The sequence below is a fragment of the Ammospiza nelsoni genome, chromosome 32 (genome assembly GCF_027579445.1).
Source record: "Ammospiza nelsoni isolate bAmmNel1 chromosome 32, bAmmNel1.pri, whole genome shotgun sequence".
Taxonomy (NCBI): Eukaryota; Metazoa; Chordata; class Aves; order Passeriformes; family Passerellidae; genus Ammospiza; species Ammospiza nelsoni.
In genome coordinates this window covers 636,076-661,780 of record NC_080664.1, presented here as the reverse complement: position 1 = coordinate 661,780, position 25,705 = coordinate 636,076, and the positions used below count along the sequence as shown (strand labels likewise).

The following is a 25,705-nucleotide window of genomic DNA, read 5'->3' as shown; positions in this document are numbered from 1 at the left end:
AAATAAATATTAAATAGATGTAAAATCGGTAATAAACTGATATTAAATATACAATAAATTGAATATTTTGCCACCCTCACGAGCGCTTTTGCAGCCACTAAAATTCCGATTTTTTCCCCCATTTCCATCCCGATTCCGCACTCGATTTTTGCTGCATTTCGGGCAAATTAAAGCCAAAAAAAAAATCGGGATTTTAAACAATTTCTGGGCATTTTTCCCTCCCCTCGGGGGAGTTTAGGGAGGAAAAAATAAAGAGATAAAAAAATCCAATAAAATTTAAATTGGGCAAGAACGCAATGAAATAAAAACACATGAAATAAAAACACATTAAAGGTGATGAAATCAAAACACGTGAAATAAAAACGCGGTCGAACACAAATATATTGAATTAAAATAGGTTAATTAAATTAAATTCAATGAAAATATCTTACCTAGAAAGAGATTCAATTAAAAATGCACCAAAAATAGACTGAATAAAAAAAAAGACTAAATAAAAATATACCAAAATAGATTAAAATAGACTAAAATAGACGTAATTAGACTAAATAAAAATAGATCAAATAAAACCAGACCAAATAAAAATTAATTTAATAAAATACCCTCAAGAAAAATGAAATAAATAGAAATTAAACGCAATAAAAATCCCATTTTGAAGCTCTCACTTCAACCCCCTCGCATTTATTTTCTGCCCTTCCCGTCCTTTAATTTTCCCTTTTTTTCTCCTTTTTTCCCCAATTTTTCTCCTTTCCCCCCCCCCCATTTTCTTGCTTTTCCCCCCTCATTTTCCTGGTTTTTTAAATCTAATTTTCCTGTTTTTTTCCCTCCAGTTTCCTGCTTTTTTTTCCATTTTTTCCCCATTTTTCCCAGGAATTCCCTCCGGGTGCTGAAAAAGCCGCACAAACAGAAATATTTTTCTCTTTTTTTTTTTTTTTTTGTCTTCCAGACAAAACAACGACCAAAAAAAGCGATTTATTTCCAAGGATCGGTACAAGGCGGACACCACGAGCTGACAGCGACAGCACAACCCCAAAAAATCCAAATTTCCCCCCAAAAAAACCCAAAATCCGGCCGGAAATTCCCAATTTCCCCGTCCGAACCCGCGGGGGAGAACCCCAAAATTCACAAAAAATCCACAAAAATCCCCCAAATCCGACCCCAAACCTCGCTGGGGATTTTTCCCCATTCCCGATTTTTCCATCCTTAAAAAATTGGATTTTTCCATCCCTAAAAATTCTGATTTTTCCATCCTCAAACAAGCGGAGCCGACGCCGCCCTGGGGAAAATTTGGGGATTTTTTGGGCGATTTTTGGGAGTTTTTCACTTTTTTTTTTTTTTTTGCCACAGAAATAACGGCAAAAAAAAAAAAAAAAAAAAAAAAAAAAAAAAAAGCGGGAGAATCGGGAATTTCCACTCTCAGCCCAAAATTCCGATTTTCCCCCCCGAATCCCGCGCTGGGATTTCGGAGTTTCGGGGTCGGAATTTTCCTTTTTTTGGGATTTTTCTCCTTAAATTCCCCGCGGGCACCGGGATAAATAAATACCGAGTTTTGCTCTTCTGCCTTCGGTTTTGGGGCTTTTTTCGGGATTTTCGGCTTTTTTCGGGGTTTTCTCCACCCCAAAGTCCCCCAGCACAAGGATAAATATTGAATTTTACACTGGGATTTTTTCCTTTTTCGGGGTTTTCTCCACCCCAAAGTCCCTCCGGCACGAGGACAAATATTCAATTTTAACACTTTTTTCTCCTTTTCTCGGGGATTTCGGCCACCCCAAAGTCCCGCCAGCACGAGGATAAATACCAAATTCTTGATGCTTTTTTGGTTCCTTTTTTGGCAATTCTGGCCAGCCTAAAGTCCTTGTGGCACGATGATAAATATCGAATTTTCCACCCATTGAAAATCGATTTTTTTTTCCTTGTTTTTGGTGATTCCGTCCGCCCCAAAGTCCAAGGATAAATATTGAATTTTTAACCCTTTTTTAATCCATATTTTGGCGATTCTGGCCGCCCCAAAGTCCAAGGATAAATATTGAATTTTCCACCAATTTTTTGTCCCATATTTTGGTGATTATGGCCGCCCCAAAGTCCTGCGGGCACGATGATAAATAACAAATTTTTAACCCCTTTTTTTCCCATATTTTGGCAATTGTGGCCACCTCAGTGTTCCACCGTCACGACGATAAATATTGAATTTTCCACCCACTGAAAATCGATTTTTTTCCCCCATATTTTGGCGATTCTGGCCACCCCAAAGTCCTGAGGGCGCGATGACAAATATTGAATTTTCCACCCATTGAAAACTGATTTTTTTTCCCCATATTTCGGCGATTCTGGCCGCCCCAAAGTCCAAGGATAAATATCGAATTTTTAACCCTTTGTCTTCCATATTTCGGCAATTCTCGCCGCCCCAAAGTCCAAGGATAAACGTCGAATTTTTAACCCTTTGTCTTCCATATTTCGGCAATTCTCGCCGCCCCAAAGTCCGAGGATAAATATCGAATTTTTAACCCTTTGTCTTCCATATTTCGGCGATTCTGGCCGCCCCAAAGTCCAAGGATAAATATCGAATTTTTAACCCTTTGTCTTCCATATTTCGGCGATTCTGGCCGCCCCAAAGTCCAAGGATAAATATCGAATTTTTAACCCTTTGTCTTCCATATTTCGGCAATTCTCGCCGCCCCAGAGTCCGACGTCCGACGCTGAATTTTACACCCATTGAAAACTGATTATTTTTCCCAATATTTCGGCGATTCTGGCCGCCCCAAAGTCCGAGGATAAATACTGCATTTTTAACCCTTTGTTTTCCACATTCCGGCAATTCTCGCCGCCCCAGAGTCCGACGTCCGACGCTGAACCTTCCGCCCGTTTCTCCCCCGTTCCTCCGCGCCCCGTCCCGCTCAGGTGTCCCGCAGGTGCGCGGGCCGCGCCTTGCCCTGCACCTTCTTCTCCTTGACGCGGCGGTTCTGGAACCAGATGGTGACCTGGCGCTCGCTCAGGCTGGTGGCGCCCGCGATGCGCCGCCGCTTCTCCTTGGTGATGAAGCGGCTGGCGGCGAACTCGCGCTCCAGCTCCTTCAGCTGCGGCTTCGTGTACGGCACGCGCTTCTTGCGGCCGCGCCGGAACGGGCTGGGCTCCGGCTGCAGCGGGACCACGTCTGGGGAGTGAGGAAATGGGGAAAAACTGGGTTAAAATGGTAAAAAAAAGGGAGTTATGGGGTCAGAATGGGAGTTATGGGGGTCACAGTGGGGCACGCGCTTCTTGCGGCCGCGCCGGAACGGGCTGGGCTCCGGCTGCAGCGGGACCACGTCTGGGATGGGGGAAAAAACGGATAAAATGGTAAAAATTGGGTTAGAATGGGAGCTATGGGGGAAACACGGGCTTTAAAGGGTTAATAAAGGGGTTAATAAAGGGGTCGCGGCGGGGCACGCGCTTCTTGCGGCCGCGCCAGGACGGGCTGGGCTCCGGCTGCAGCGGGACCACGTCTATGGAGGGAAAAAATGGGGTTAGAAACGGGGAAATTGGGAAAAAATGGCATTAGAATGGGAGTTATGGGGGGAAAATTGGGGTTAGAATGGGAGTTGTGGGGGAAAAATGGGTTAAAAATGGGGATAAAGGGGTCGCGGCGGGGCACGCGCTTCCTGCGGCCGCGCCGGAACGGGCTGGGCTCCGGCTGGAGAGGCACCACGTCTGGGATGGAGGGAAAAAATGGGGTTAGAAACGGGGAAATTGGGGAAAAATGCGGGTTATGGGAATCAAAGGGTTAGTGAAAGGTTATTAAGGGGTTAATAAAAGGTTAATAAAGGGGACAAAGGGGTTAAAGGGGTTCGGGGTGTGGCACGCGATTCTTGCGGCCGCGCCGGAACGGGCCGGGGTCGGCCTGGGGGGGCACCGCGTCTGGAATGGGGGGAAATGGGGGGAAATGGGTAAAAAATGGGTTGGAAATGGTAAAAATGGGAATTAACGGGTTAATCAAAGGGTTAAAGGGGTTTTGGGGGTCACTGTGGGGCACGCGCTTCGTGCGGCCCCGGCAGAACGGGCTGGGCTCGGCCTGCAGAGGGACCACGTCTGGGATGGGGAAAATGGGATTAGAAACGGGGAAATTGGGAAAAAAAGGGGGTGGGATGGGGGCAATTGTGTAAAAATGGAGTTGGGACGGGGGAAATGGGTAAAAAATAGGAATAACGAGGATAAAGGGTTAAAAAGCGGAGTGGGGTGAGGTGGAAATGGGTGAAAATGGGGTTGGGATGCAGGAAATGCGTGAAAATTGGGTTGGAATGGGGGGAAATGGGTAAAAATTGGGTTAGAACAGGGGAAATGGGTAAAAACAGTGATAAAAGGGTTAAAGGCAAAGCGGGGTGAAGTGGAAACGGGTAAAAATGGGGTTAGAACAGTTGGAAACGGGTAAAAATGGCGTCAGAACAGTTGGAAACGGGTAAAAATGGGGTTAGAACAGTTGGAAACGGGTAAAAATGGCGTCAGAACAGTTGGAAACGGGTAAAAATGGGGTTAGAACGGGGGAAATGGGGCTAACAAGTGTGGAAATGGGTAAAAATGGGGTTAGAACGCGGGAAATGGGTATACATGGAAAAAATGGGGATAAAGGGGTTAAAAACAAAGGTGAAATGGAAATGGGTAAAAACCGGGAATAACGTGAATTGATTTGGTTTGGAGAGAAGCGGGGGGAACGGAAATGGGTAAAAAATGGGAATTTTGGGAAAGGAAATGAGGGGAAAAAGGGGGAATTGCGGCCCGTGGGGTTGGGGGAGGATTTTGGGGAGGGAGAGGGAAAATTGGGGTAAAATGGGGGTGGGAAAGGGGGAAAAGAATTGGGGGAAAAAAGGGAAAAAAACCGATGGATAATGAGGGGGAAAGAGAGGAAGAAGGAGGAGGGAAAATGGGGGGAAAAGGGATAAAAAAGGTGGGAAAAGGTGGGGAAAGGGAGAAGAGGAAAAAAAAGGGGGGAAAGGGAAAAAAGGTGGGAAAAAGAGGGAAAAAAAGTGGGAAAAAGGAGGAAAAGGGCGGCGGGGGAGGCGCCAATGGCTGATGGTGTTGTGGATAATGGGAATGCAAACACAGCGGGGATAATTCCTGTTTTAATTCTGTTTTAATTCTGTTTTAATTCCCTTTTTTAATTCCCTGTTTCCATTCCCTGTTTGCCTTGGCCGCCGATGAAGGAGCAGCGCCCGCCCTCAGGCGCCTCAAATCCCGCAAATTTGGGCAAAATTCGGCGTTTTCCCCCTTTTCCCTCCTTTCCTTTTTGTCCTCCCACCCCTTTCCCCTTTCCCGCAGAGGAAAATCCGCCCTGAGCAGCCCCAAACCCCAAAAATCCCCTCGGAATGGGCAAAATACCCAAATTTTCCCTTTTCCAGCGGTTTTTGGGGGCGCTGGGGAACGGGGAACGGGGGGCAAAAACCCCAAAAACGGAATTTTGGGGTTTGGGGGGAGCTGAACCCCAAATCCGGCGCCCCAAAAGGGTCAGGAAAATGGGGACGGGCGCTAATTACGGTCCGCGTGTTAATTGGGGAGGTTTTGGGGTCACAAAGAGGGGAGGGGTCCCCCAAAAATAAAAATCCCCCCCCAAAAAATGCCCAAAAAATAAAAATAAAAAGCAGCCGGAGCCGCGCGGCAGAATTCCCAATCCTGGGTGCCCAAAATTCCCCGAAAAGCCGAATTTGGGGGTTTTGGTGCGGATAGAAAGGAAATAAAGGGGAATGTCGAATTTGGGGGATTTTGTGCTGATAAAGGGGAAATAAAGGGGAAAGGGGAAAAGGCGATTTTGGGGTTTTTGGTGCTAATAAAAGGAAAATAAAGCGGAAAGGTAAAAACAGATTTGGGGGTTTTGGCGCTGATAAAAGAGAAATAAAGGGAAAAGCCGAAATTGAGGTTTTTGTGCCAATAAAAGGAAATAAAGGGGAAAGGAAAAGGCCGAATTTGGGGTTTTTGGGGCTGATAAAAGGGAATTAAAGGGTAAAGGGAAAAGGCGAATTTGGGGGTTTTCGTGCCGATAAAAGGGGAAATAAAAGGTGAAGGAAAAAGCCGAATTTGGTTTTTTTTTTGTGCCGATAAAAGGGGAAATAACCTCCTTCCCCCCGAACAGCTCCGGCTGGCACTTGACACCTCCGGCGTTAATTGCGTTAATTGGGAGCTGATTGAGCGCCCGGCCCCTGTCAGCCCCCGAGCCGCTCCGCGATTCGCTTGCAGCGCGATTTTCATTTTTTTATTAATTTTTTTTTTCATTTTTTTCCCCTTTTTTTGGAGCTCTCCGCCCGCGGGGGAGCGGCGGGAGGGGAAGGAGCAGAAAGGCGAAATTCGGGAATTATTGGGGAATTTTGGGGGTTGGATTGGGCGAGATTGGATCGGGAGAAAGGGCAGAATTCGGGAATTTTGGGGTTTGGATTGGGCCGGGATTGGATCGGGAAAAAGGGCAGAATTCGGGAATTTTGGGGGTTGGATTGGGCCGGGATTGGATCGGGAGAAAGGGCAGAATTCGGGAATTTTGGGGGTTGGATTGGGCCGGGATTGGATCGGGAGAAAGGGCAGAATTCGGGAATTTTGGGGTTTGGATTGGGCCGGGATTGGATCGGGAAAAAGGGCAGAATTCGGGAATTTTGGGGGTTGGATTGGGCCGGGATTGGATCGGGAGAAAGGGCAGAATTCGGGAATTTTGGGGGTTGGATTGGGCCGGGATTGGATCGGGAGAAAGGGCAGAATTCGGGAATTTTGGGGGTTGGATTGGGCCGGGATTGGCTCCGAAAGGAGGGCAGGTTTAGGGAATTTCCGCGGATTTTTGGGGCCGGAATTGCTGCCGGAAAAATGGCAGAATTCGGGAATTTCCGCGGGGTTTTGGAGATTGGATTACTCCAGCAGAAAGGGCAGAATTATGGAATTAACTCCGGGTTTGGGATCAGGAGGAAGGGCAGAATTATGGAATTAACTCCGGGTTTGGGATCAGGAGAAAGGGCAGAATTATGGAATTAACTCCGGGTTTTGGGTCAGCAGAAAGGGCAGAATTATGGCATTAACTCCGGGTTTTGGGGCCGGGATTGGATCAGGAGAAAGGGCAGAATTATGGCATTAACTCCGTGTCTTGGGGCCGGGTTCGGCTGCCGGGGAAGGGCAGAATTATGGAATTAAGTCGGGTTTGGGGCCGCGCTGGCCTCGCCCCGCCGAGCGTGCCCGTGCACATTGCCCGCTCCGCTCCGAGCATTCCTGAGCCGCTTCCCTCTAATTAGCCGGGCCCGAGCTCCGCGGGCGCATGGAATACACGGAGCGGGCGGAATTGGTGGGAAACGCGGAACACACCCGGATATGCGGAATAAACACGGCCGGATATGGGGGGGAAATGTGCCCTGATACACGGAATAAATACACCCTGATATAGGGAATATAGGGAATTAATACACCCTGACATAGGGAATTAACATACCCAGATATATGGAATAAATATACCCGGATATAGGGAATATATGGAATTAATGTACCCGGATATAGGGAATGAATACACCCTGTTATAGGGAATATATGGAATTAATATACCCTGATATAGGGAATATAGGGAATTAATATACCCTGATATAGGGAATTAACATACCCAGATATATGGAATTAATATACCCGGATATAGGGAATATATGGAATTAATGTACCCGGATGTAGGGAATATATGGAATTAATATACCCTGATATAGGGAATATAGGGAATTAATATACCCTGATATAGGGAATTAACATACCCAGATATATGGAATAAATATACCTGGATATAGGGAATATATGGAATTAATGTACCCGGATGTAGGGAATGAATACACCCTGATATAGGGAATATATGGAATTAATATACCCGGATATAGGGAATAAATATACCCGGAGGAATGGAATAAATGTACCCGGATATAGGGAACATAGGGAATTAATATACCCTGATATAGGGAATTAATATACCCGGATAAATGGAATATATAGAATAAATATACCAGGATAAATGGGATATATGGAATAAAGGTACCCGGAGATATGGAATTAATATACCCGGATACATGGAATAAATATACCCTGATATATAGGATATATGGAATTAATATATTGGGATATGTGGAATATATGAAATAAATGTACCCGGATATATGGAATAAATATACCCGGATACATGGGATAAATATATCGGGATATATGGGATAAATGGAATTAATATACCGGGATATATGGAATTAATAATTAATATATGCGGATATAAGGGGTATATGGAAGAGCTGGAATCATATATGGAATATATCGGGATATATGGAATTAATGTCCCCGGCTCTATGGAATGGATGGGATAGGTGGGTACGGGATAAATGGGATAAATTGAATATATGGCGTATATCCAGATATCGGGAACGTGTGGGATAAATACATGTGGATATTTGGAATATAAGGGATAAATAGATCGGGATATAGGGAATAAGTGGAATACGCAGAATATAGGGGATAGATGGGACACACGGAATATATGGGATAAATGGGATAGAGGGAATATACGGGACACACAGGGTACAGGGAATATCTGGGGATAGATCCAGAGAGGTGGGGTAGGTGGGATAAACATATCGGGATAAATGGAATTTATGTGCATAGGTGGGACACGCGGAATATATGGGATGGGTGGGACAGACGGGATAAATATAATATACGGGATAGATGGGATAAATATACCGGGACAGGTGGAATGTATGGATAGATGGGATTAATACACCAGGATATACGGAATAAATCCGGATAGATGGGATGTGTGGGATACACTGAATACGGGGGATTTCTAGGATAGGTGGAATACACGGGGTACAGAGGATAGATGGGATAGGTGGGATACACGGGATATAGGGGATAGATGGAATAAATGTATATACTGATATACTGATATATGGATAGATGGGATAGATATATCGGGATGTATGGGATAAATGCGGATACATGGGAGAGATGGAATACACGGAATAGATGGGATAGATACATCGGAATGTATGGGATAGATGGGAGAGATGGAATACAGGGAATAGATGGGATAGATGGGATAAAATACATCGGGATGTATGGGATAAATGCGGATATATGGGAGAGATGGAATACAGGGAATAGATTGGATAGATGGGATAGATATATTGGGATAGATGGGATAAATGCGGATACATGGGAGAGATGGAATACAGGGAATAGATGGGATAGATGGGATAGATATATCGGGATATATGGGATAGATCCGGATAGATGGGATAGATGGGATACAGGGAATAGATGGGATAGATGGGATAAATATATCGGGATATATGGGATAGATGGGATAGATGGGAGAGATGGAATACACGGAATAGATGGGATAGATGGAATAAATACATCGGGATATATGGGATAAATCCGGCTATAGGGGTAGATGGAATAGATGGGATAGGTGGGATACACGGGATAGATGGGATAAATATATCGGGATATATGGAATATCGGGATAGATGGGATCAATCCGGCTATATGGGGTAGACGGAATAGATGGGGTGCACGGGATATGGGATTTCTGGGCTGCCCTGATCAATCCCCGCGGAGGAGCCGCTCGCACGGCGGGCACCGCTCCCGCTGCCGCTGCCTACCTGGGAACGGCGCCTTCCAGAGGTGCGCGGGCTGCGGCTGCTCCTTGGAGCAGTAAACCTGCCCGTCCCAGCCGGCGTTGGCCAGCGCCCAGCCCTGGTAGCCTTCCATGGGAAGCAAAGCCTCGTGCCGCGGCTCGGCCAGCGCCGGCACCACCGACACGTCCAAGTAGCCCGGCACGGCCTGGTACGAGCCGGGGAAGCCGGGGTAGAACGGGAACTCCTTGGCCCGCGCCGGCGGCAGCTCCTCGGCGCCCAGCGCGCCGCCGGCCTCGCCGAATTTGTCGGGCGGGTGGTACCCGCAGGGCTTCTGCGGCAGGTTCAGGCGGCAGCCGTAGTAGCCCGGCGCGAACGGGTAGGCGCCGTAGCCCAGCGAGCCCGACGGGCACTGCCGCGCCGGCTCCGCGCCCGCCAGCTCCGCGAACGCGGCTCCTCCGTCCGCGCCCGTTCCGCCGCCGCCGCCGCCGCCGCCCGGCGCGCCCAGCGCGGCGTGGGGCAGCATCTCCCGGCAGTGCCCGAGCCCGTCCCGGCAGTGCCCCAGCCCGTCCCGGCAGTGCCCGAGCCCGTCCCGGCAGTGCCCCAGCCCGTCCCGGCACTGGCCCAGGCTCTCCATGCGCGGCTTCTCCCGCGGCGCGTCCTCGCAGCGGCAGCCGAGCGCGTCGGGCCAGCGCGGGGGGAGCCCGAGCGGCGCCGTCATGTCATGCCGCGCTGCCGCCGCCTCCCGCCGCCCTTCCTCTGCCGCCTCCTCCTCTCGGAGCTGCTGCTGCTGCTGCCGGTGCCGGTGCCGGGGCCGGTGCCGCCGCTCCGCCCGCTCCGCCCGCTCCGGTGCTGGCGGCGGGGGCAGCTCCGCGCCGCGCCCCGGGACCCCCCCGCCATCGCCGCGCCGAGCGCGCATGCGCCGCCAGCCCGCCGCCGCCGCTCCATTAAGAAATCCGCGCGGGCCACGCCCCTTTTACCGCGCCCGGGGACACGCCCCCCGCGGGATGCCGCGCGCTGATTGGTTCGTCCCGCGCCGCCAGGACACGCCCCCTCACCCCCCCTCCCACCGCGTGCCCCCCCCCCTTTGGTGTCCCCCCCCTTTCCACGTCCCCCTCCCCAGTTCCCGATTTTCCGCCGGATTCCAATGGGATAAACCCCCCCCCCCCATTAATTTATAATTATTTACAATAATCCTAAATTATTCTTAACGCTTCAAATTTTTTTTGTATTTTTTTTTTCCTGTTTTTTTGGACCTGTCGAGGGATTTTTTTGTTTTTTTTTTTTTTTTTCCCCCTTTTTTCAGGCGCTCCCCGCTTCCCGAAAATCCGTTTTAAAAATAAGGAAAATTTCATCCCGTCTGCTTCCCACCCGCGTCTTCCTACCGGATTCCCGAGGAATTGGGTTTTCCCCGAAAAATCGGGTCTTTCCCCCCAAAAAAATCGGATTTTCTCCCATTCCGCCCCAAAATTTCGGGGGTTTCGGCTGCAGGAGTGAAGCGGGAGCAAGAGGGGAAAATGGGGGAAAATCTGATTTTTTAGGATTTTTGTCCTCAGCGCGTCCCTAGTTCAGACCCTCCCCACGGTTTGTGTGTCGCTAAAACCCAAAAATTCCCCCAAACTGCCCAAAATTGCGCAAAATTTTGCGCTGGTTTGGGGTCGCCCCAAATCCGATCCCGCTGGTTTGGGGTCGCCCCGTTGTTCTGCCCCCACCCCCAGATCATCCGAAAGGGGAAAAAGCTGGAAAAGGAAAAAAAAACCCAAAACAAACAAATTCCGGGAATGCCAAGTTCAAGGGGAAAGGGAAAATTCCCGGGTTTGGGAAAAAAGGGGGCGGGAATCGGGAAAACGAGGGAAAAAAGGGCAAAAATGGGCAAAAAATGGGAAAAAAAAGGGAAAATAATGGAATTAAATGGGGAAAAGTGGCGATGGATGGGCTGAAATGGGGGAAAAATGAATTAAATGCGGAAAAAAGGGAATAAAATGGGGAGAAAAAATTGAATTAAACCGGGGAAAACAGGCTTGGAATGGAAGGCGGTGGAATAAAATAAATGGATGAATAAGATAAAAACCGGCGGGGAACAAAACCCGCCAATAAATGAAATAAAACAGAATAATTTTGGTTATGTATATAAGCAAAACCAGAAACAATTTTTAAAAACCCAGGAAAATTGGGGAATTCTGCTCCTTTGTGCCCGCGGCAGTTCCCGGACAAAATCCCCAAATTAAACCCAAACGCGGCCTCGCCCCCGGCTTGGATTTGGATTTTTGTTCGCTTTTAATTTTTATGAAGTGCTGAACACGGGGCAGCACGTCCGGAACGGCCCCTAAATCCCGAAATTTATGGGGAAAAGCTGCGGCCGCGCGGCGGCGGCGGGAAGGGCCCGGCGCCGCCCAAAATGCCCCGAAAATGCCCCAAAAATTCCAATTCAAACCGCAGTTTTGTGGTTTGGGGAGCGCGGAATTCGCGGGAATTTTATGGGAAAATTTGGGGTGGGAATTGAGGGGCTTTGGGGGTCGGGGAAGGGGGAAAAGAGGGGAAAAAAAGCGGGAAAATGAGGGGGAAAAAGGAAAAAATGAGGGGGAAAAAAGAGGAAGAAATCAGGGGGGAAAAGGGATAAAATAAAGGGGAAAAAAAGGAAAAAAAATAAAGGGAAAAATGGGAGAAATGGGAGAAAACCGAAGGAAAATGGGGGAAGGAGAAGAAAAGAGGAAAAGGAGGTTTAAAAAATCTCATTTTTCGGAGGTAAAGCAGCAGAAAATTCGCATTTCGGGCCGGAATTCCCGGGGGAGCCGCAGGAGCCGAACAAAGGAAATTTTGGGCAGAAAAAATGAGAATTCCATTTAAAAAAATACATTTTTAAAAAATCGGCATTTCCAGGAGTTTTTGGGCATTTTCGGGGCTGGGATAAAAAACTGGGGAAAGGAGGCGCCAAAAATGGGGAATGGGAGGAAATCCCCGCGAAATCTCCCGGCCGGAAATTCCGGATTTTGGGGATTTTTGGGGTAAAAGCTGCGATCCCGGGGATTCCGGGGATGAACCCCCAAATCCCCGCTCCATTTGGGAATTGAGGAATTCCTGAAAATTCCCTTTTTTTGCTCATCCCGGGCGCGCGGACCCCTCTTGGTAAATTGATTTTTACCGAACAGAAAAATCGGAATTTTCCTCTCCCGAATCCCCGGGTTTTCCCTTTTTTCTGAAGGCAGATCCGGGGAATATCCACGTTTTAATGTCGTTTTCCTCCTTTTTTATCCCTGCCAGGAGAAAAGGCAGAAAAATCCGATTTCTCTCCCAGTCCAAGAGGAAAATTCCCATTTTTCCTCCTGGCTCCCGCTTCTCCCAACATTTTCTCTGCAGCGCTTCACCCCTCGGGATTTGAGGAATTTTCCCATTTTCCCCTTTAATTCAGGAATTTATTCCCGGTTTTTCCTTAAGAAAAACCCCAAAAATTCAGGATTGAGCCAAATTTTCGCAGGTGGAGCGGATTTGAGGTTTTGCACAAATTCCCCTTGGGAAAAGCGGATTTGGATGGGAAAGATTCCAGGGAGAGCGGCAAAAAAAAGGGGGAATTCTGCCCCAAAAAAGGGAATTCTGCCCCAAAAAAGGGAATTCTGCCCCAAAATCGCGAATCCCCGGAGCTGCGATTTTTTCCTTTTCCATCCCTGGAAAAGTAATTCCCTGGGAAAGGGAATTTCCCAGGTTTTGGGAAAAAAAATATTAAAAACGGCGGCGGGAGAACAAAGAAAAATTCCAATTTCCATCAAATAATTCCCGGGTAATTCCCTGGGTTCTTTTTCCCTTTGTTTCCCGATTTGATTGTGGCCCTAAAATGAAGGAAAATACCCAAAACTCCTCGATTTTCCCTCGGGAAAAATGGGAATTTCTGCCTCTTCCCGCCACCCCATTCCAAGGAAAATCGCCGAATTTGGAAATTTTCGGGAAGGAAAATCGGCTCCAGCGCCGGGAGAATCCCCCGAAATGGGGGAAAAAAGGATTTCCCATTATTTCCCATTATTTTCATATTTGGGGAATGAAGGAGGGGGAAAAACCCGGGGTTTTAATTCTGTTTTAGAGGGAAACCCGAACTCCAGCGGATTCTCCCCTTAAATCCCAATTTCGGGGGGATTTTCCGCCCATTCTCGGCTGAGTTTCCCCAATATTTGTCCCAAATGTTTGGATAAATAAAACCCCCGAACTCACCTTTTCCCCCCAATTTGCCCGCGCTTATTTTGATTTTTTTAGGGATAAAAAAGCGACTCCGAGCTGAATTCATTCATTCCTGCGGCCAAGCCCCAGCTCGGTTTTGCCTCAGGCATTCCAGGAAAAACTTGGGAAAAGAAGAATAAATTCCCATTTTTTCTGCCCATAAAAACCCTGCTCAAACCCCACCGAAATTCCGATTTTCCCTCAATTTCTGCATTTTCCATCATTTTCCCCCCTCCCAGGGTATCAGACTCCCGCAGCCCTTTGGCCCCAGATCCCAAAAATTCCATTTTCCCCATCTTTTCCCCGATTTTTCAGTTTTGAATTCCCAGCCTGGCTCAGGGGGGTTGATCCCTAAATCTGGGGGATTTTGGGGGAGTTTTCCTTGGATTTGCCCGCATTTTTCTGCCCCTAAAGGTGGCAAATAAAGACACAAATATATAAATATATTTCTGTATATATAATAAGGGTTGTTCCGCAAATGCCAGGACTTTACCCAGATAAACTCAGACTGAACAGAGATAAATAAATAAAAATAAAAGTGTAACTATTCCTGTAGAAATGGGAATAAACAAACTCCGCTTTTCCATTTCCCCCCCAATTTAATCCCCTCCTAAAGCCGAAATTCGGGATCAGTTCCCACTGAAGGAGATTTCCCAGCAATTCCCGAATTCCCGCATCCTCTTCTTCCTCCTCTCCCACCGGTTCCGCTTTTTGAGGCCAAAAATGACTTTTTATTCCCTTTTTATTCATTTTTTTATTCCCTTTTTATTCCCTTTCCCCCGCTATTTTCCCCCTTCCCCCCTCCCCGGTTTTATTCCCTTTAATTCCCTTTTCTACCCTTTTTTTTAATCTTTTCCCCCCTTTTTCCCCCCAATTCTCTCCCGCTGTTTTCTCCTTTCCCTCGCCTTTTAATCTCCTTTTTTCCCTCTTTTCAGTTCCTTTTCAATCCCCTTTTTTTTTTCCTTTTTTTATTCTCCTTTTACCCTATGTTTATTCCCCTTTTATTTACTTTCTATTCCCTTTTTATTCCCCCTTTTTTTCCCCTTTCCCCCCATTTTTATTCCCTTTTTAATCTCCTTTCCCCCCCCTTCCTGTTCCCTTTTTAGTCCCCTTTTTCTCCCCTTCCCCCCATTTTTATTCCCTTTTATTCCCTTTTTAAATTCCCTTTTCCCCCTCTCTCTATTTCCTTTTTATTCCCCTTTTTATTCAATTTTTTCCCCATTTTTCCCCATTTTTTCCCGATTTTTCCCCATTTCCCGTGCCCGCAGCCCCGATCCCTCCCCGCTGGTTTTTTGCCCTTTCGCGGCGTTTTCCGGGGCCGCTGCAGACAAAGGAAATTCCGGCGGCGCCGCTCGAGTCCAAGTTCAAATCCAAGGTGAGCCCGGAGCGGCCCCGGCGCTCCCGGACCGCGAATTTATTCCCAAAACTCCGTTTATTCCGGGTGTAAACTGATTAAAAAAAAAATTTAATTTAATTTCATTCTTATTTAAATTTAATTTTATTTCTTGCATAAATTATTTCTGACTGAAATTGAATTTATTTTTAATTTAAATCTCATTTATTTCTTATTTAAACTGGATTTATTTCTGGTTTAAATTGATTTTTTTAAATTTTTTAATTTAATTTAATTTAATTCTAATTTAACTTGCATTTATTTCTTGTTTAACACGCATTTATTTCTTGCTTAAATTGAATTTTAAAAAAATTTTAAACTGATTTTCTTTCTGATTTTAAGTTGAATTTATTTTCTATTTAAACTGAATTTCTTTCTGATTTTAAATTGAATTTATTTCTTATTTAAACCTCCTTTATTTTTAATTTTAATTGAGTTCCTTTTTTATTTGAGCCGGATTTCTTTCTGATTTGAACTGAGTTTCTTTCTGATTCAAACCGAATTTATTTGTTAATTAAATTGAATTTATTTGTTAATGAAATGGGATTTATTCCCGCTGTTGCTGTTGGGGTTTTTTGGAATGTTTTCTCCTCCCAGGCCAGCGGCCAAAAATTCCCTTTTTTGCCCCAAAATCTTTATGCAGAGTCCGGAATATTCCAGGCGCTTTCTCCCCAAAAATTCCAATTTTCCCCCTTTATACCCAAATATTTCAGTCCTGGGAGGGATTCCCCAATTCATTCCCATTTTTAGGGAAAAACACCGAAAATTGGAATTTTCCAGGGGTAGAGGATGGCCCGACACAATCCCGAATTGCCAAATTTGGGGTTTTAAATATTAAATAAATTTAAATTATTGATGGGAGGGACCGAGGGGGGGAAGAGGGAGAAAAATCCGAATTTCAGGGGAATTTCCACTCCCGAAATGTGCCTGGGAAAGCCGCAAATCCCGGGAAAAGGAAGGAATTCGTTAATTAATCCCGGTAATTAATGACCCCCGGCAATTAATGACCCCGGGGATTAATTATCCACCCCGCTAATTAAGAACCCGCGCGGATTTTGGGCGGAATTCCGCAATTTTCGGTTCATTCCCGCATTTCCGCGGCGGCTCCCGTGGCTCGGGAATTCCGCGAGAAAAATGCGGGAATTGGCCCGGGAATCAAAGTTTGATTATTTTTAATATAAAAATGAAATTCTGGGGTCTCCCGGAGCCACTCCCCTTTTCCCCATTTTTTTCCCCGCTAAATTTCCCTTTTTTTCCCCATTAAAAAATTCCATTTTTACAAATTCCTCCCCAAATCCCACCCCAAAAATTCCTGATATTTTCCCCGCCCCGCTCGGGGAATTTCCAAAGGGATTTTTCCTCATGGAAAAGCGCCTGGAATGGGAAAATTTGGGTTTGTTTTTTTTTTCAAGGAAAATTTGACCAAAACTGAAGATTTTGGTCCCAAATTCCTCGCTGAGATCCCGAACTCCCCGTTCCCACCGGGAATTTCCCCGTGCTGGGAATTCCAGGGGGACTTCTCCTCTTTTTTCGGGCGATTTTGGGGATAAAAAAAGGAATTTTCCCCTCCTGGAATTGGGGTTCATTTGCCAGATTTGGGGTTTTCCTGATTTTTTCCCGATTTTTCCTGGATTTGGGAATTCTGGGGAGGGTTTTGTGGGCAGACAGACGGGAAGGGGAAAATTAAAAATCCCATTTTTCCCCGATAAAAACCCATGGAAAAGCATCGGAAGGAGGCGGAAAAAACCCCAAAAATTAAAAATTCCGCTCGAAAAACCCCTGGAACAGCCAAAAATTGTGAATTTTCCGTGAGGACGGGTCCATTCCCAGCTCCCCGAAACCCCAATTAATTTCAGGAATTTCTTTCCTTCTCAGCTTGGAGCAGGGACCGTTTATTTGGGGATAATCCAATTTATTCGAGAATTATCCAATTTATTTGGGAACAATCCAATTCATTTGAGAATAATCCAATTTATTCGGCAGTAATCCAATTTATTTGGGCATAATCCAGTTTATTTAGGGATTATCCAATTTATTTTGGGATAATTCAATTTTTTAAGGATATTTTCTCTCGGGATAGTTTATTTTAGGGAATAATTTAATTTCTTTAGGGATAATTTCTTTAAGAGATAATTTCTTTAGGCATGGTTTATTTAGGGACGGTTTATTTAAGGATAATTTGTTTAGGGAAGGGAATTTTTCCCTCCAGGCTTCATTCTGGTTTTCCGTTTCCCTCTCCTTTTCCCAGGCTTTTTAAATCTTTTTATTTTAAATTGTTTTTTTTGGGGAAAAGCCGATCCCGGATCCTCCCGGGGCTTTCCTAGGAGGGGAAACTCGGGATGAGAATGCAAAAAAAAAAAGGAAAAATTCGGGATAAAGGGGCAGGAATGGGAAGAGTTCCAGAGGCATTTCCGAGCCCCGGAATTCCTCGTTTTTCCTGGGAAAATTCCTCTTTTTTTTTTCTGGGAGAATTCCTCTTTTTCCCTGGAAAAACGCCGGGTTTGGCTGCTGGGAGGCTCCGGGATCGTCCTCAATCCTTCCCTCCCTCCCTCCCCAATTCCCGAATTTCCCTTCCCGGTTTTTCCCCTTCCCGGATTTTCCCTCTTCCCTCCCCACATTTGTCGGGAAAATTTCGGAGGAATCGAAGATTTTTTCCTTAAAAAAACCCTGGAAAATCCCCAAGTCCCTTCCGAGATCCCCACTCGGGTGTTTTGGGGTTTTTTTGGGGGTTTATTTTTTTTGGATTTTTGCTGTTTCCCGGTCTCTTTTTTGAACTCCCCAATTCCGTTGGATCCGGGCGCGGCTTTTCCCCGGATTCCCGAAAATTCCAGCCGGGAACTGCCCCAGCCCCTCCTGCCATCCCCACGGCATTCTTGGGGTTAACCATTCCCGGGGGAGGATTTTGGGATAAATATTCCCCTTTTCCCTTTTTCCCTGTCCCTATTCCCTTTCCCCATTCTTTCCCCATTTTTCCTCCATTTTTTTCCATTTTTCCCCCATTTTTTTCCATTTCCCCCCATTTTTTTCCCCATTTTTTCCCTCCCCAATCCCATCGAGGACCCTCTCGGGCTGATTCCCTGTGGGAATTCCAGACTCGGGAATTCCAGACTCGGAAATTTCGGGATTTGCCCGCGGGAGCAGCAGAAGGACCCTGGAGCATCGGGACCGATCCCCCAATCCCAAATTTCCCCCTCCGGGAAATCCCAAAAATTCCTGCGGGAAAATTCCCGTCCCTGCTGCTCCAGGGAAGGGGTTGGGATCTGGGATCTGGGATCTGGGGTGGGTTTGGGACAGGGTGAGGATTTGGGATTTAGGACAGGATTGGGGTGGATTTGGGATAGATTCTGGGATGGGGATGGAATTTTGGGATGGGTTTGGGATGGATTAGGGACGGTTTTGGGATTTGGGATGGGGTTGGCACGGGGTTGGGGTGGATTTGGGATTGTTTAGGATGGATTTGGGATTGGTGTTTGGGATTTGGGATGGAATTTGGGATGGATTTTGGGATGGGGATGGGATTTGGGATGGGATTACGGGTTTGGGATTTGGGACGTGTTTTGGATTTGGGGTATGTTTGGGATTTGGGATTTAGGAGGATTTTGGGATTTGGGTGTGGTAGGGATCTGGGATGTGTTTGAGACAGGCTTGGGATGGATTTGGGATGGGTTTGGGATTTGGGATGGATTTAGGGTTTGGGATGCGGGATTTGGGATGTGTTTGGAATTTGGGAAGGGGTTGGGATGGATTTGGGATGGATTTGGGATGGATTTGGGGTTTGGGATGTGTTTGGGATCCGTCCCTCATTCCCGCATTCCCAAACCGGTCAGGCCGCTCTGGGATTTGGGCCACGCTTGGCTTCGGCATTCCCGGAGCCGCCCGGGAGCGTCGGCAGCGCCGGAATTCCTGGTGACAAACCCTGGGAATTCTGCTCCTCTTCCTCTTCATCCACCCCCAGCTCCGGCTGGGGCCCGGAGAGGGAGGGAAAACCCGAATTCCGGGTGGAAAACATGGGAATTTTGGGAAAGAAATGGGATTTGTGGGCAGGGATTGGGATTCCTTGGTGGAAAAAAGGGATTTGTGGGCGGGAATTGGGATCTGTAGGTGGAAAAATGGGATTTTTGGGTAAAAAATTGGATTTCCGGCAGGAATTGGGATTTCTGGATGGGAAGTGGGATTTCTGGGTGGAAAAATGGGATTTTAGGGTGGGAAAATGGGATTTTGGGGTGAAAACTGGGATTTCTGGGCAGGAGTTGGGATTCCCGTGCAGAGCTGTGGCTCCCGGGCGCCGCAGCAGCTCTGGCAGGACGAGCCCTTCGCCCTCGGCCGATCCGGAATTTTCCGTGCGGGCGCGGCCCCGGCCCCGTGACTCAGCCCCGGCTCAGCCGTTCCCTGATCCCGAACTTCCCGCTGCCAAACCCGGGATCGCCCCCAAGGCGTCCCACAAAGATTCGGTTCTATCCCAAATTGAGGCCAGAGTGATCCCAAAGTTATCCCCAAAATTATCCCTAAAATGTTCCCAAAGTAATTCCAGAGTGATCCCAAAAATTATCCCAGAGTGAGCCCAGAGTGATCCCAAAGGGATCCAGAAAATGGTCCTGGAGCGATCCTTAAGTGATCCCAAAGTTATCTCCAAAATTATCCCAAAAATGTCCCCAAAGTAATTCCAGAGTGATCCCAAAAATTATCCCAGAGTGATCCCAGAGTGATCCCAGAGTGATCCTCCAAATTATCCCCAAAGAGACCCCAAAGTGATCCCCAAATTTAGGCCCAAAATTATCCCGAAGTGATCCCAAAATTACCCCCAAAGTTATACCCCAAATTATCCCAGAGTGACCCCAAAGCTTCATCCCAGAGCGATCCCAAAGGGTTCCCAAAGTTATCCCCAAAAGTTACCCCGGTATTATCCCGAGTGACCCCAAAATTACCCTCAAATTATCCCAAAATGATCCCCAGTGGGATTTCCCTCTCCCCAGCCAATCCCCGGAAGTTTCTCCCGCGGCAATTTCGCGATTTGGGATCCCTGGGAACTGTGGGAATTATTGGGAATTCTGGGAATTATTGGGAATTCTGGGAATCTACGTGAATGATGGGAATCCCTGGGGATTGTGGGAATCCCCGGGGATTGTGGGAATCATGGGGATTGTGGGAATCGCGGGGGATTGTGGGAATCCCTGGGAATTGTGGGAATCGCGGGGGATTGTGGGAATCATGGGGATTGTGGGAATCGCGGGGGATTGTGGGAATCCCCGGGGATTGTGGGAATCTGGGCCTCGCAGAGCGCCGGGAAATCCCCGTTTGGCCAATCCAGCCCCGTCCCTGGCAATTCTGGGGGCAAATCCCGGGAAAACGGGGACGGAGAGCGGAACCCCGGGTTTGGGAGCAGCAGCTCCGCACCCCAAACAGCAGAAAATTCCCAAATTTCCCTTTTCCCAAAGCCCCGGGGAAGGAGGGCGACGTACCCAGATTTTCCCTATAAAGCAGAATTTTTCCCCTAAAAACCAGGATGTTTTCCCTATAAAGCACAGGGTCTTTTTCCCCTAAAACCTAAGGATTTTTTCCCCTATAAAATAGGATTTCTCCCCTAAAAAACAGGGGGGTTTTCCCCCTAAAATCCAGGGGGGTTTTCCCTAAAAAACAGGATTATTTTTCCCTATAAACCAGTATTTTTCCCCTATAAAACAGGATTTCTTTTCCCCTATACAGCAGTTTTTTTTCCCCCAATAAAACAGGTTTTTTCCCCTATAAAGCAGTTTTTTTGTCCCTATAAAGCAGCTTTTCCCTGTCTCTGCAGGATTTCTGGAAGGTTCTGCAGGACTGGGTGCTGATTATGGGGTGGGTAATTACAGCCGCAGCTCCATGCTCCGGGCAGGAAAATCCCTTTTTTTTGTTGGTTTTTTTTTTTGTTTTTGTGTTTTTCCCGAAATTTTGGAGCCTGTCTGGGGGCGAACCTTAAACCTTTCAACGGGAGAGGGGCGGGGGAGCCCGAGGGGAATAAATCAATCCTGGGGAATCGTAAATCCGTCTGTGCAGCCCCGCAGCGCCCCGGAAATCAGCGCAAACCCTAAATAAACCAGGAAAAGTATATATAAATAAATAAATAGATAAATAAAATAAAATAAAATAAAATAAAATAAATAAAATAAAATAAAATAAAATAAAATAAAGGAGTTCGGAGTTCAGAGGGGCCCAGGCTGGGAATGGTGGGGTGGGGGAGGATGGGGGGGATTTGGGAAGGGCTGGGATTTGGGATTTGGGGGATCCTGCGGGGGAGTTTTGTCCCTCAAATCCAGGCCCTGCAGCACCAAAATTTTGGATTTTGGGAGCCATGGGCAGGCGGGAATGTTGGGATGAAGGAGGGGGATTGATGGGATTTAGGATTCTGCAGGGATGCTCCAATTCCAGCTGGGATTTGGGATTCTCCCACCCGGGACCGGCAGCAGCTCCGGGGGGATTTTGGGGGAAAACCGGGAATTTTCAGGGGGGGGATTTTAATGGAAAACCGGGAATATTCTGGGGGGGATTTTAATGGAAAACCGGGAATTCTCCAGGAGGCCCTTAGGGGGAAATCTGGGAATTTTCTGTGGGGATTTTAGGGCGGATTCCCACATAAATAAAATTCCAAGATTCCCATGGAGAAGGCTGGGATTTGCACAATAAATTCCGAGATTCCCAGATAAATTCTGAGATTCCTGCAGTGAATTCCGAGATTCCCGCAGAGAATTCCAGATTCCCAGATAAATCCCAGCATTCCCTGGCAAACCGCGGCATTCCCGAGGCCCCGTTATGCTCCAGGTGGGTGGGCAGGATCCACCTGCTCGGGGATGATTCACCGATGCCGAGATAAGGCTGGGGATGATTCAGCGATCTGAGATAAGGCCGGGATCCTCCCCCGCTCCCTCCCGTTCCGTTCCGCTCCATTCCCGCTGGAAATGTCCCGGAATTCCCGGGATTGGGCCCTTTCCCCTCTGTCCCACTGTGGGAATCCTGGCACTGCCTGGCTCCGGCTCCTCCCTCACGCTTCGGGTTTTATTCCTGATTTCTCTTCCCTTCTCCCCTTTCTTTCCCTGGTTTTTTCCCCTTTTCTTTCCATTTCTTTCCCTTATTTTCCCCTTTATTCCCCTTTTCCCCCCTTTAATTTCCCATTCCTTTCCCTTATCCCATTTATCTCCCTTTTATTTCCCCTTTCTTCCCGCTTTTATTTTTTCCCTTTTATTTCCCCTTCCTTTCCTTTTTATCCTTTTTTTCCCTTTAATTTCCCATTCCTTTCCCTTCTCTCATTTCTCTTTCTTTTATTCCTTTCTTGCCCTTTTATTTCCCCATTCTTCCCCTCTTATTCTTTTTTCCCCTTTTATTCCCCTTCCTTTCCTTTTTATCCCTTTAATTTCCCATTCCTTTCCCTTCCCCCATTTCTCTTTCTATTATTCCTTTCTTTCCCTTTTATTTCCCCATTTTTCCCCTTTTAGTCCTTTATTCCCCTTTTATTTCCCCTTTCTTTCCCTTTTATTTCCTCTTACTTTCCTTTCCTCCATTTCTCTTTCTTTTATTCTTTTCTTCCCCTTTTATTTCCCCATTCTTCCCCTTTTATCCTTTTTTTCCCTTCTATTTCCCCTTCCTTTCCCTTTCCCCCCCATTTCCCAATGTTTAATTTTGTTTTTATATGTATTTTTCTGTGAGCTCCAGGCCGTTCCCCGCTCTGTGCGGGGCTCCAGGTTTGGATCCGGGCTCGGGGTGACTCAGGCGGGTCCTGCCCGGGCAGGCCGGGCTGGGCCGGGTGAGAATTCCGGGCTGGGCCGGGCCGGAATGGGGCGACGATCCCGGGCGGGGTCACACCTCGGTGTCACCCGAGTGTCACCCGAGCCACTGCCGGGCACAGGGACAGGGACAGGGACAGAGCTGCGGCCCCTCCTGGCTGTGCCACAAAAACCCCAGAAAATCCTGGATTTGGGGTTCTTCTGAGAGCACCAAATATCCCGGAAAATCCCAGGTTTGGGGTTCCTTGGAGAGCCCCAGATATCCTGGAAAACTCCAGTTACTGAGAGCCCCAAATGTCCCAGAAAATCCCAGATTTGGGGTCTCCAAATGTCCCAGAAAATCCCAGATTTGGGGTTCCTCCGAGAGCCCAAAAATGCCGGAAAATCCCAGTTCCTGGGACCCCAAATATTCCAGAAAATCATGGCTGTGCCAGCCCTCGGAGAGACACAAATATCCTGGAAAATCCCAGATTTGGGATTCCTTTGAGAGACCCAAATATCCCAGAAAATCCCAGATTTGGGGTTCCCTCTGAGAGCCCCAAATACCCCAGAAATATCCCCGAAAATCCCAGGTCTGGGATTCACCAGCGGGCGGGTTTGGGGAGTCCCAGGAAACCCCTCCTGGTGTTTTTGGGGTCACTCATATTTGGGGGAAACATCCCCAGGCCTCCATCCCGGGGTTCCCGTCCCTGCCAGCCCTTCTGGCAAGGACGGAGGGTCGGGATCGTGGATTATCAACCCTGCAAGGTTTGGGGGAATTCTCCTGGAAAAGGGGCACAAACCCGGGCCCGTTCCCGGCTGGAATTTTCCTGTAAAAGGGCACAAACCCAGGCCCATTCCCAGCCCATTCCCGGCTGGAATTCTTCTGGAAAAGGGGCACAGGCCGGGCCCATTCCCAGCTGGAATTCCTCTGGAAAAGGGCACAAACTCGCAGCCATTCCCGGCTCCAAAGGATCCCATTCCCGGCTGGAATTCTCCTGACTTGGGGCACAAACCCGAGCCATTCCCGGCTCCAAAGGATCCCATTCCCAGCCCATTCCCGGCTGGAATTCTCCCGGCACGGGGCCACAAACCCGAGCCATTCCCGGCTGGAATTCTCCTGACTTGGGGCACAAACCCGAGCCATTCCCGGCTCCAAAGGATTCCATTCCCGTTCCCGGCCGGAATTCTCCCGGCACGGGGGCACAGCCGAGCCCTGCCCTGGCCGGGGGCGCCGCGCGGGCGATGCCGGGCAGGGAGCGGGGCAGGAACGGGGCCAGGAGCAGCCGGGACCGATGCCAGGAGCCGGAGCGGGGCCAGGAGCGGGACCGGGGCCAGGATCCGCCGGGAGCGGGGCCAGGAGCTCCCGGAGCGGCGGCGGCGCCTCCAAAGCGGCGCTCGGGCGGTGCCGGGCGTGGGGCGGCGCCGAGGGCGTGCCCGGAGCCGCGCGGGCACCGCTCGCACGCCAGCGCTGCCCAGGAGCGCTCAAAGGGCTCCCAGAGAGCTCCAAAAGAGGGGCCAAAGAGCGCCCGAAATGCTCCCAAAGAGGCGCCAAAGAGCTCCCAGAGAGCGCCCAGAAAGGGCCCAAAATGCTCCCAAGGAGCTCCCAAAGAGCGCCAAAAATGCCCCCCAAGAGGTGCCAAAAAGATCCCAAAGAGCTCCAGAAAAGCTCACAAAGAGCTCCCGAATAAATCCCCAAATGCTCCCAAGGAGCGCCTGAAGAGGCCCCAAAGAGTGCCCGAAAACCGCCAAAAAACTCCCAAAGAGCTTCCAGAAAGGTCCCCAGAAGAGCTCAAAGAGCTCCCAAGAAAAGGTTCTGAAAAGCTCCCAAAGAGCTCCCAAAAAATTCCAAAAAATTCTCAAAAAAACTCCCAAAGAGCTCCTGAAAAACTCTCACAGAGCTCCCAAAAATTCCTCAAAAATTCCCAAAAACTCCCAAAAGCTCCCAAAAACTCCCCAAAGGCCCCGTCCCAGCCCGGGCCGCGGGTTTGGGGCCGCGCCGGGGTCGGGGTGCTGCCCCGGGGCCGTGGGAGGAGGAGGAGGAGGAGGAGGAGGAGGAGGAGGAGGAGGAGGAGGAGGAGGAGGAGGAAGGCCGCGCAAATGCCAGGGTGCGGAGCGTCCCGGCGCGGGGGGCGGGGCGGCAGCGGCCGCGGTGTTAATTACCGTAATTACCGTAATTAACGTCCCGGCCCGGGGGGGCCCGGCACAAAGGGAGCCTTGTCTGCCTCGGGATGAAGGCTCCGAGCGAGCCCCGGCCTGCCCGGCGTGGGGGGGGCGGTGAGAATTGGGGCAGAAACGGGGCTGGGACCCCAAATCCATGGGGAATTTCGGGGAATGGCCCCAAATCCGGAGGGGGGAATTTCTGGGAATGGCCCCAAATCCAGAGGGGAGATCTCGGAGTGACCCCAAATCTGGGGGGGATTTCGGGGAATGACCCCAAATCCGGGCAAATATCTGGAAATTACCCCAAATCCAGGGGGATTTTTGGGAATGGCCCCAAATCCATGGGAAGATCCCAAATCCCGGGGGGAATTTCGGGGAATGACCCCAAATCCGGGGGGCGATTTCTGGGAATGACAAACAAATCCAGGCAAACATCTGGGAATGAGCCCATTCCCATCCCATCCCCATTCCCATCCCCGCAGCCAATCCCGCTCTGCCAGCTCCTCTCCCCACCAATCCCGCGCCGCCACCTCACGGCTCCGCCCACCAATCCCACCAATCCCTGAATCCCAAAACTCCCATAAATCCCCCCAAATCCTCCCCCTGCATCCCAGTGCATCCCG

The 25,705-nt window shown here is 48.6% G+C and overlaps 1 protein-coding gene across 1 annotated transcript; it reads right to left on the bottom strand.

Annotated features, from left to right (window-relative positions):
• Positions 1-1,478: 1,478 nt before the first annotated feature.
• On the bottom strand, positions 1,479-10,311 carry HOXC13 (homeobox C13). The gene is made up of 3 exons (XM_059491322.1): positions 10,219-10,311; positions 9,618-10,134; positions 1,479-3,148 (listed from the first exon to the last, which is right to left on the bottom strand). Exons 1-3 carry the CDS (start codon positions 10,309-10,311, stop codon positions 2,892-2,894), a joined length of 867 nt encoding a protein of 288 aa, XP_059347305.1. The 3' UTR covers positions 1,479-2,891.
• Positions 10,312-25,705: the final 15,394 nt, after the last annotated feature.

Coding starts and splice junctions, on each gene's coding strand:
- HOXC13 (XM_059491322.1), bottom strand. CDS start 10,311: ATGACGGCGCCGCTCGGGCTCCCCCCGCGCTGGCCCGACGCGCTCGGC. Junction 10,135..10,218: donor AGAAGCCGCGCATGGAGAGC/CTGGGCCAGTGC, acceptor TGCCGGGACGGG/CTCGGGCACTGCCGGGAGAT. Junction 3,149..9,617: donor CTGGAAGGCGCCGTTCCCAG/GTAGGCAGCGGC, acceptor CTCACTCCCCAG/ACGTGGTCCCGCTGCAGCCG.